The following is an 11,440-nucleotide window of genomic DNA, read 5'->3' as shown; positions in this document are numbered from 1 at the left end:
GTGCTGTGAACGGAGCTCAGTTGGTAGAGTATTTGCCTAGCACATACCAAGCAACACATAAAACAAGCCAGGCGCGGCGGCACACCATGGCTATCATCTCAGCACTCAGGAGGAAGATGCAGAACTACCTGAGTTCAAGGTCATGCTCAGTTACACAGCAAGGTTGAGACCGACACAGAGTATAGAATGTCCTACCTAGAAAATAACAGCCCCTTCCCATGAGAGCTTAAGATAATACTAAGGAAATCCATCCACAAGTCTGAACTCTTAAAAAAATCATTTTATTGACCCTTTACCATACAAAATTTATTCAAATTACATCCATTTGAAGTGGTAAGATCACAGCTAGAGCAGGTCTACCCTGTAACAAATCTATTTACAAAATCCATCATAAAAGCTTTTTTTTTGTTTGTTTGTCTATTTTTACATTATATTACATTATTTAATTTTTTTTAAACTAGCATACAACACAAAGCTAAACTGATTAGTAGTTTGCCTACTCCCAGGGTTGAGAGAAACACTTCCTTTTTACAAAAGCACGTACCCCGTAGGGAAGACGTTCCCACACCCTGCCAACTGCCATCCGACTTCCTCCGCAAGGCATCTTCCTCAGATCCCCTCTCATACACACAACTTGTCATGCGCACACTTGGATTCTTACTTCCGTTTTTCCTGAAAGCTAAAGCTTTAAATACTGTGGTTCTATTTACAGACAGAGCTACACGTAGGACAAAAAAAGGCAAACGAGAGTCACAGGCGCAACAACAACAACAAAAAAAACAAAAACAAAAACAAACCAAAAACCAAAAAAACCAAGGCAACGGTCTTAAAAAATTACAAACCAGCTAGAAAATATTCTGGCAGTGTTTACAAACGACTTGCTATCTCTGTACAAAACAGGTAAGTAATGGCAATTTGAGCGGACTGCATCGACTTAAATAAAACTGCTTATGTACACAAACACACGCCTAACACTGTTTGACAGCTCATGTGTTGCCCTTTATACAGTTTAATTCTCTGAGGCTCACGCCGTCACCATTCGCACACTTTCAGCCATTCCGCATGTGAGCTTTTTTAGCAGCAGTAACTCAGTGGTACCGGGGAACCTGCATTCTCAGGACTTTAAAGTAACAAAAATACTGTAGTACTCACCAACTTTGTGTGCCAGATACTATGAGCAAAGAAAAAAAATGTCTAAATGCAAAACAGAATATAGTATGGACGTCTCCTCTAGGTACGCCAGTTAAGCCCATTAACTGGGAAAGTTTTATTACGCACGAAAGAACTGTTGAAGACTTATTAGTATTCCTTTCACTTCTTAAAAACAATAAATATGTTATTATTACAATACGAATAGTTTCCACAAGAAAAAGTCAACCAAACACAACATCCTACAGCCAGGTGAGTTCGGCCATTAGACTTTGGGGAAAGAAACCCAGCTCTGTGCAGCTGGCAAAGAGAATTACACAAAGCCAGAGCAGAGGCAGCTAACCAGATGAGATAAATATAGGACATGGGGGGAAAGCTTGGCAGAAATGGTTTCCCATACAGGAAAAAACCCCACAGTGCATTTCCAGTAGGCACTTAACACGAAGCTCCCCCTCCCTCCTCCACCCCAGTGCTTTAGCTCGGACCACACGGATTATTCTGTACCAAGTCCAGAGTGTGTGTGAGGTGAGGAGGCTGGGGCTGGAGGCTGAAGAAGAGGAAGATAGTCTGCACCTTTGATTTTTTTTTTCTTCCCAAACATACACCACGCATACCCACACACAGAGTTTAAAGTGCCGGTGTCTTCTGTCTCCGCCCTCCCCACCACCACTTTGCATATTGTGGAAATCTACCTAGAGTAAACTGGCCAGGCTCCTTGTGGTTTAGCAAAAAAACGTTTTCCCAAGGGATGTTTTCAACTCGATCAAATGTGTAGGAGTTGAAGTGCCTACTTCGTGCCTCCCGGGTGGGCCAGGCACATAGCGTTTCAAACTGCTCGGCTGGAGGTTAGTTTTCGTGACTAACCCATTTCCGCAGCCCTTAGCATCCAAGGAATGGATTTGAGGTACTATGCCATATTCAACACCAGGACAAGATGGCCGTCGTCGCCACCTGCCAGCGGGAACGCTATTCTTGGAAGTAACTGGAAGGATCCTTGCTGACACAAAGCCTCCAGTTTGGGACACCATTCCTGAGGAGTAACGAGGGAGTCGCCCTGGCATTCTATCACTGCATTTCCTAGCTCCTAACCTCCCTTAATCCAAATCTCCCACTCAACAGTGGACGGGGAGAGTGGGTTCCGGGTAGAAGTAATCCAACCCCCCCACCCCACCCCCGACAGAGTGGGAGCTCCTCGGTCCAACTTAAGGAAGTGTCCCGGATAGAATGCCACTCACACACAATGGGATGTCTTTCTCCCTAGGGCCTCTCCACCTGACCGCATCCTGAGAAGTGGTCTCCCTGAGTATGGCATTAGAGCCCTTTCCCCGGTCGCAGGGGCCCGGGAAGCCCAAGGATGGAGGGATCCATGCCTGCTGCTCCATGGGACAGCTGTATCATCTAGCCCGAGATCCGCACTGTGAACCACTCTGAGTCAGAGAGCTCCAGAGCTGATCTCGCTCCAAGCTCCCCTCCTGGGAAAGGAAGCAAGACAGAGGATGCTTCTTTGCAGAGGCTGGTGGACCTTAAGGTCACACAGGTTTAGATACTTTGATCAGTAGAGGTTCTCTCCCTCTGCTAAAGGAATAGGACTTTGCAATAATCGCTTTTAAGGTAAACAATTCGATTGAAATGGTGATGGGTGCCACAGGAATGCTTCAATGGCAGCTAGAAAAATAAAAACTCTAAAACAACCCACAAGGAACTCCTAAGTCGCAAGTAATCAACCGGAAACTCACAAATATGCAGGATGGGGGAAGTGGAAGTGGGGTACGGAGACTGGGAAATCCACAACAGCTTTGAGCAGCAGAACTCTACTAGTCTCTGTATCTGCAACGAGTACTCACAAACAAGTTCTTCTTCCAAAAGGCTGTGGAGGCTCTGGCAGCCTCCGAGTGGGACACACGGCCCATAGCTTACACTGAATTATGAGAGAGTAATTTAAATATTCCTAAGAGCTGAAGAAATCCGTGTCATTCCTTTGCATGACTTCAAGCTTGCATTTGTGGCAGAATTCCATTCCAGGTTAGCAGACTCACAAAGACATGCATTCTGCAGAGAAGGCACGGCTTGAAATGCTGTTAAAGGAGAGCGCTGTTTTCCAGAGGGCCAGGTGGCCAGACCCACTCAACAGCCCGTCCATCAGGCACAGCAAGCCAGTCCGCAAGGAAAGGGGAGGGAGGAAGGGAGAAAAGGACAGGTGAGAGACACCTGATTGCACATCTTCTCACTTGCTGACTCATCAGGAAGATTTTGGTGCCTGGGACCAGGCAGGGCTTTCCCAAGGGAGCCTGCAACTGTGCGTTTAGGAAAAAAAAAAATTAATAATAATTCATCAAAATGTCAGCTTTGTTCTGAAGTTTACTTCATGATACTTGGAGGAAGAAGGTAGGAAGGGACAACACTGCGATACACGTTCTGATTCCGTGATAAAAAAATATTGGTTTATAAGGAGAGTTTCTACAAAGCCCGATCAACTACACATGAAGTCCTCCACGAGCGGCAGCTTTTCCAAATCATATGCATCGAAGAGATCGCTGACGCCCTCCTCCTCCCCCAGGCTCAGCAGATAGTCCTCCTGGAGCAGGGGAGGCAGTAAGTTCACAAAAGGTCCTTCGAGGCTGGAAGGAATTTGGTCCTCAGTCTGCTGTAAAAGGTTGGCTGGGGAGGCCAGAGGAGAGAGGTTTGCTGTAGAAACCGAGCAGTCGCTATGTCCTGAGTGGTTAGAGGCCAAGTCTGAAGAGGGGAGGGGACGGAGAGCAAAAGTTAGGAGAAGAAAACAACAACAACAACAACAACAACAACAAGAACAACAACAACAACAACAACAAACCACCCAAACTACTTTTTCTGGAAGAATGTGCATGCGGCTGCCCCTCAGCTCAGTGAGGGTATGCGAGGACACATGGCACCAATAGGCTAACAGGATGAGGAACAGCATCATTTCCCTTTGTCCCAGTCTATTTATGTTTAAACTAAAAGGTTTTTGGAGAAGTTTTATGTATCTTTCTACCCAAGCTGATGCTTTCAAGAGCTTTAGCGGGAGGGGAATGGACAAGTGTTTTCTCATGGGTCGGATCCTCTCCTCACACACTGGGGAGGAAGAGGAGATCAAGGTTCTGACAAAGGCTTCTCTCTTCTTGATCTCTTCCTTGCCACCCTTAATGATTTCAGAGGCATCAGTCACGATGTTTGGTCAAGCGTGGCTGATAACCCAAGACTGTCTCTACCCTCACTCCTCACTGGAACCATTGTCCAGTACGCCAAGGCCACACTTTCTCTGCTCTTCAGAGGCTACAGGGGTCCTCATCGGGGCTGAGGGACCATTTTGGCCAAGATCATTATTTTAGTCTATAAGTAATACTGCCCCAGAACACTATACTGATATCACGGGGTTTTCTCCCCATCCCTGCCACACACCATGAAGGCTGTAACAGGTGCAAGTCATCCCATGGTCAGCTCGTCACCCTCTCACACGGTGAATGACAAGAGGGGCTAGTGTCACCCTGTAAATTCCAGGTCCTTCTGCCTGCACTGACCCTGTGAAGTGGTTCTGCCCAGCACTTTGGTTACCCTGACTAGTCTGATGGGTTGCACGTGACTCCTATCAAGAATGGCAGCAAGCTAGTGGACTCAAGCATTTTGTTAAGACTTAGCCATGTGGTCCTGACAGAGGATCCTTCCAGATGGATACCTTCATTTTCAAACACTGTTTCTCAAAGACAATTGTGAAATATTTACCTTTGGAAGTGGGCTTAGGGATATTCCCATTGTGGTCTTGGTTATTTGTTTTCATGGGTCTGTGTGTCTCCGTCTCTTCTGGACACAAGTAAACCTCAATGGGCCCTTGGGTACTTGCCAAATGTATTTGCAGGCTCTAGAGACACAAGAAAGAGGTCGACTCAAGGTCACTTAGGAATGGAAACCAAAGCGTGTGTCACCTAGAACTAAAGCAAAGGGCAATAATATTCCCCTGTTCGTTTTGCTCCCCCCTTTCCTAGTCCGTCAGCAATGATATTCTTCTAGAGCCGGGGCCAGCAAACAACCACAGCCTGAAGGCTAAACCCAAGCCAGCTTTGTAAGTAAAGTTTTATTTGGACAGAGTTTGTGGCCATTCTCAGTCTGTCTATTGCCTTGGGCTATTTTCATATTACACAGTAATATGCAGTGGAGCTTATTCCTTGAATAATCTAAACAGAAACTAAGTTGCTTACAGAACCAAAGATAATTACTACTACTTGGAACTTTAAAGAAATATTTTTTGGGGGGTGGGGTGTCCAGTATCCCTTAGATAGATTATTTTCCTGCAAATTATTTAAAGGCCTGTTAAGCACTCCAAAGAATATATTTCTATTAAATTAATTCCTTGTAGTTAAGACTTTCTAATATTAAGCTCTAACCAACTTATGTATAGTATTATAAATTGCCAGGAGCCTCAGTGAATAAGAGAATAAAGCATATTGATTTCTTTGTTTGTTTTTGAGATAGGGTTGCTCTGTGTAGCTCTGGATGTCCTAGAACTCATTCTGTAGACCAGGTTGGCCTTGAACTCAGAGAAATCCACCTGTTTTTGTCTCTCAAGTACTAAGGGCATGGGCCACCACCACCAGGCACATATTAATTTAAAACATTATTTTTATTTACTTATTTTAAAATAATTTGGTTGTTAAGTCATCTGGTCTGCCAAGATTTCAAAACTTTTTATTTGTTTCTTTTCATGTGTATAAGTGTTTTGCCTACATGCATGTCTATGCATCATCATGTATGCCTGTTGGTGCTCTGAGAGGCCAGAAGAGGGCGTTGGAGCCTCTGGGAATATAATTATAGATGGTTGTGAGCTGACATGTGGGTGCTGGGAACTACTCAGGTCCTCTGGAGGAGCAATCAGTGCACTTAGCCACTGAACCATCTCTCCAGCCCAAGATTTAATTTTATTACTTTTACTTTAAAGGATTATTCTTATTTTGGGTTTCTGTGTTTTGCCCACATGCATGTCTGTATACTATGTGCATGCCAGCACCTGCTGAGGTCCTTTTGCAAAGCCACACGAGTCCTTAGGCGCTAAGCCATCTTTCAGCTCAATATTTAAAGGTAGACCGGTGTCTGTGTGAGTATAGCTTCCTGTGTGTTGCTGGTTGCCAGAGGCCCAGAGGGCACTGCATCCCCTGGAGCAGGAGTTACAGGTCCTTATGAGCTGCTTTACAAGGGTGTTGGGAATCAAACTTGAGTCCTGTGGAATAGGGGCCAGGGCTCTAACCACTAGCCACCTCTCCTGCTTGCTTAGTGCACTAATATTTAGAGACCTTCCTCATTGAGGTCAGAACACAATCTTGTAAGGTAAGAACTTTACCTTGTGAATGTAATATTATTTTAGGCATCATCTTTTCGTATTTTAGGTATTTTCTTTTCACTATAGTTCCTTTATCTTACAATTACAGCCTAGGCTGATTTTATCAAAGTACACCGGAAAGCAATTACAAAACTGCCTGTCCTGCTCTCTCACAATAGTCTCATCTGTTGATTACCCTAGGGTCCCACTTAATTTTCTCAATGTAAACATGCACAAAACCAGACATTTTGGGCACTTCATACATAGGGAGCTGTTGAACCTTTTTAAACTTTGGGAGGAACAAACTATTGAGTGCTCGGGAGGGGACAGACCAGGAGTCAATGACTTTTCAAGTTCAGGTATTCTGGAAAGTTATCTAAAGATGGACCACGACGCTGTCTCCTTACCTCTATTGAATCAGGCACTTCAAGTCTTGTTTCTGGAGGGGCTTTCACAACTATAACAGTTTGGTCTTTAAGGCCACTAATTTTTCGAATATCTTGATATGTAACGTAAGCTAACGTAAGAACTGTTAAGGAAATCTTCCATTTAGTTGCCACAGATATAGCTATCATGGAAATGACAAAACAGACACAGAAAAATTATCCATTGCTTCACGACTTAAAAGAATAGGTACGTCTCCCGTTTTTGGATCATCAAATAAACGGGGATCCCCCCCTGGCCCTTCCTTTCTGGTTGATGTTTTCAAGAATAAAGAAATCCGTACTTTATCTTGCCAATCTTGTGTACTGGTACTCCACGAACTCCAATGATGTGACCTGTCCATCAAACTGATTGACAGATGGTCCTAATCGCAGCTGGGTAGGGGTGAGGGAGATAAGACTTACTAATCCAAAAATTGTGTGTGAGACAGCAGCTACTTCCGCTTGCTATTAGCAAGCGTCAGCAGCCAGCAAATGAATGGATAAACAACAAATGCGTTGTTGGAAGGACAGGAGTCTACTGCTCAGGCAGACAGCGTGTTTACTCAAATGCACCTGGGCTGGCGTGATTACACATTGCCTAGAGATCAGAGCAGCATTATTTCTGTTAGAAAAACTACGCTTGTTATTAACACTAGAACATTTCAGGGTTCTGAAGGAGGTGAGCAGCTCCCCGGTGCTCAGCAACTGAACGAACTGAAGATACAATGACTTAGCTAAAAAGAATAAATTAACATTTCACGACTCTCGGTAGTTACTTGTGAGTACTGAACAATTCCTTCAAGTGTCCTGGAAGCCAAGCCTAAAAAGGGTATCAGGAAAGAGTACAGTACTCACCAGACGATAAAGCACTCACAGACCCCCAGCTAAAGACAGACACTCAGCAGTGGAGACCACAGGCTCAAGGCTTTTTCTTGAGAACTGACACGGAACACATTTAATGTAACGTGTGTTTCTAGTCAACTTCTAAAAATTTCTTCTTATTGTGTGTGTGCACGAGCATCGCGGCAAGTTTGGATGTCAACTGACAACGGTTAGGAGTCAGATTCTCTCCTTCCACCCCGGCTTCCACGTTTCAAACCCAGGGCATCGCTCAGGAGTGTGGGCAGCTAGCACTTTTACCCACAGACAGCCATCTTACTAGCCCTTTAGCAAGCTTAAATTAAAAACAAACGAAAACAAAACTTATTTTTTTTTAAGTGTCTGAGTAATTGACTGCATATAGGAATGTGCATGCTTGATGTCCATGGAAGTCAGATCTTATTTTTATTTATTTACTTACTTATTTATTTATTTGAAACATAGGGTCTTGCTATGTAGCCTTGGCTGGCCTCGCACTTGCTATGTGGACTAGGCTGGCCCAAACTCAAGAGATCTGCCTGCTGCCTTCTGAGTGCTGGGCTTACTGGTGTGTGCCGTTAGTCAGCTTTTACAACACAAATGGCCGAATGAACACACACTTGTCAAGGCAGGAGCAAGTATGATGCTCTGGAGGTTCTAGGCACTGGGTCACCACTTAGCCTACCGAAGAAGCCAATGGGGCCCTTTTTAGAATAGCACAGAGACTGATAACCAGGTTTTTAACCTTGAGACCGTTGTCAAAAAGCTACGTGACAAGAGCTTACTAAAATAAAACTCATCTACAATTACTCAAAAAGCTGAAGAAAGCAGAATTTCAACACATCCACGAACAAACTGTACCAGATTGGGAACCCAATGGAGGGTTGAGATAAAATTTCATAAATATGTTTTCGAACCTTACAAACTTAAAAGTGCTTCTGATGTGGCTTTCTCAGAAATCTGTTTCTTGGGTTAGTTGTCTCCTTCAAGAAAAAAAAATTTTTTTGGTAACAAAAGTCCAAGAAAATGTCAATAGGAATGACAACACTATAAGCCACAAGTTCAGGACAGCTGTCAATCATGTGTAACCACATGGCTTTTCCACAATGGAGTTCCAACTGAACAATGAATAGCCTTAACTGCTGATTTCTTTCTTTAAAAAAAAAAGTTATTATCTATTTATTTAGTATGTGAATAAGTGGGGTATGTGTGCCACAGTGCGTGTCACAGTGGGAGTTCTGAGGTCAGGAAAACTTGTAGGAGTCAGTTCTCTCCTACGATGAGGGTCCCAGGGACCAAATTCAGGTCTTGAGGCTTGGGGAGGCAAGCACTTCTACCTACTGAAGCATTTATTTGTGTATTTATTTAGAGATAGAATCTCATTGTGTAGCCCTGGCAGGCCTGGAACTTGCTATGTGCAACAGGCTGGCCTCAAATTCACAAAGATCTGGCTGTCTCTGCCTCCTGAATGCTGTGATTGCTGAAGTGCACCACCACACCAGGCTCTTTTTTATTCTTAAATTTTTATTTGTTTAATTCGTTTGAGACAAGGTAGTCAAGACATACTATGTAATTTTAGCTGGTCTGGAACATATTATGTAGACAGGATTGGTCTGAAACTCTACCTGCCTCTGCCTCCTGAATGCTGCTATTAAAGACACATGCCACCACTTTGCTTTTTCTTTCTTTCTTTCTTTCTTAAGATAAGACTTGAGATCGTGAAGGCTAGCCTCAAACTTCCTAGCAGCGGGCACAGACAACCTTGAATTCTTGGTCTTTTTGCCATGTTTGAGACAGGAGCTCACATACCCTAGACTAACTTTATGCTCACTCCAACACCCAGGCTGGCTTTAAACTCCTGATAAACTCTGCCTTTATCTTCCAAATGCTGGTATCCCAAGTGTGCACAGCATACCTGACTTCAAAAGCTTAATTTCTCCTTTTGTTTTCTTCTTGAGATAGGGCCTGGCCTTGTTATTGTAGCCAAGGTGGCAGCAAACTCAAGACTCAGTTTCCCTGCTGCCAAGATTACAGGCAGTCCCACCACATCCAGCTACAGTTAACTTTTCTGTTCTCAACCGAAGCCCAAACAGATACATTCAGCAAATTCCAACTGTTACAACATCTGATGAAAAGGAAATAGAACAAGAGCCCCAACAGTGACAGCTAATGTGCACCAAAAATCTGGGACGCCACAGGCAAATCTGCTGAGGGCTGTCATTAATATTAATACTGACACCTTACCATATCTTTTAATAATGTGTTCTTATGATGGGAGTGTATCTGTATGTTCCAACCACACATGAATAAAATGCTTTAAAAAAAAAAAAGAAAAAAAAAGAACAGCTCTCACCTGTCCATCAACACTGATAATGATACCATATAGTCTAAAGGTATCTTATTAAAAGCACTGTCTTTTGAGGCAAAGCTAAGTGGGCACAAGTACAGACAGACAGAGATACACAGACACACAGACAAACACACACAAAATGCTTATGTGCATGATGTCAGAGTAACATCTATCTACCCCGTGAATCAGTTAGTCTGTCAGCTCTGGAAACAGTACAGAAGGCTCTAACCACCAGCGGCACAAAGGATATCTTTGATTCTCTGAATCCTCGGTTAACAGTTTGAGGTCCAGGGTGCAGCTTTGGATCAGCTCATCTAATTTCTTCTCTTCCTGACTGAGCTCGGTCACTTCTTTGGACAGGCCTTGACACTGGGCCAGCATGCCCCCATCCTCAGACAGACTGCAGCCCCTAGAACCCAAACACACATTCTTTATGGAGCTTTAACAAGAGCTAAAGGGTGGGGTTGGGGGTGGGGGTGGGTGAGGGTAATCAATGCTTGGTGGAGGAATCAACAACCTACGTCACGGAAGGTCATGCTGTTTGTTAGCGAAGCATTTAGTAGAGCTTTATAAATACTACATTTGTCATAAGTACAGTCATGTACTTTTCATACACCACAGAAATCAGGTGAAAACTACTATTTTCAGGGTCCTTTTCTTAAAAACAAAACAAAACAACTATTGGTTCAGAAGTCTCAAGTTCAGAGGGCAGAAAAGGCAGCCACCTGGTTCTGCAGCACCATCACCTAGTGCCTGCATCCCTGGGGGCAAATGGAACAGGTGTGTTAGGCGTTTTTTTCAAGAACAAAGACCAGCGGTGAATAGGTTTCTCTAAGGCACTTAATTCCCCCCCCCCCCCCCCCGAATTCCCCAACTCAGAACCTTCCTTAATTCATTCTGGGCAAATGTCCTACCACTAAGTTACACTCGCAGCCCTTGAAATGTAATGTACTTAGGCATTTTCTCCCACTTACTCAGAGCGTGTGAATACACCATGTGGTATTGGGCGCACAGAGGCCAGGCGATAACCCTGTAGGGCTGCTGCTCTCCTTCAACCTTAAGGAACGTTTCAGGGATTGAATCTAGATTCAAGGCAATCCTTTCCCTGGCTACCCTTAAATTATATTTGCTTTCCAAAACATCCCCCTCCCCAAACAGTTTTGATCCTTTCGATATGATTATATAGCTCAACGCTGTACTTATAAAATGCCTGGCCCTGTCCATGATTCACAGATGAAGCTACCATCCATGCAGAATCAGACACATCGGGGGCACGTCTCTGCAGAGGACACACAGACATGGAAGTCTTGCCTTCACAGACAAAGAAACTGT

At 44.0% G+C, this 11,440-nt stretch overlaps 1 protein-coding gene across 4 annotated transcripts in view; it reads right to left on the bottom strand.

Moving 5' to 3' along the window:
• Positions 1 to 267: 267 nt before the first annotated feature.
• The window catches only part of E2F3 (E2F transcription factor 3), an 80,369-nt gene continuing 69,196 nt past the window's right edge, over positions 268 to 11,440 (bottom strand). For all 4 annotated transcript variants that reach the window (XM_084794004.1, XM_084794003.1, XM_084794006.1 and 1 more), the window contains exons 4-7: positions 10,359 to 10,517; positions 6,883 to 6,997; positions 4,888 to 5,023; positions 268 to 3,882 (exon numbers count right to left, since the gene is read on the bottom strand). In XM_084794004.1, the coding sequence (XP_084650130.1) occupies positions 3,620 to 3,882; positions 4,888 to 5,023; positions 6,883 to 6,997; positions 10,359 to 10,517 (673 nt within the window). In that variant the 3' untranslated portion in view covers positions 268 to 3,619. The remainder of the gene's footprint in view (positions 3,883 to 4,887; positions 5,024 to 6,882; positions 6,998 to 10,358; positions 10,518 to 11,440) is intronic.

This window comes from Acomys minous (assembly GCF_964271855.1).
Source record: "Acomys minous genome assembly, chromosome: 9".
Lineage (NCBI taxonomy): Eukaryota > Metazoa > Chordata > Mammalia > Rodentia > Muridae > Acomys > Acomys minous.
This window is presented reverse-complemented; position numbering and strand designations above follow the sequence as displayed.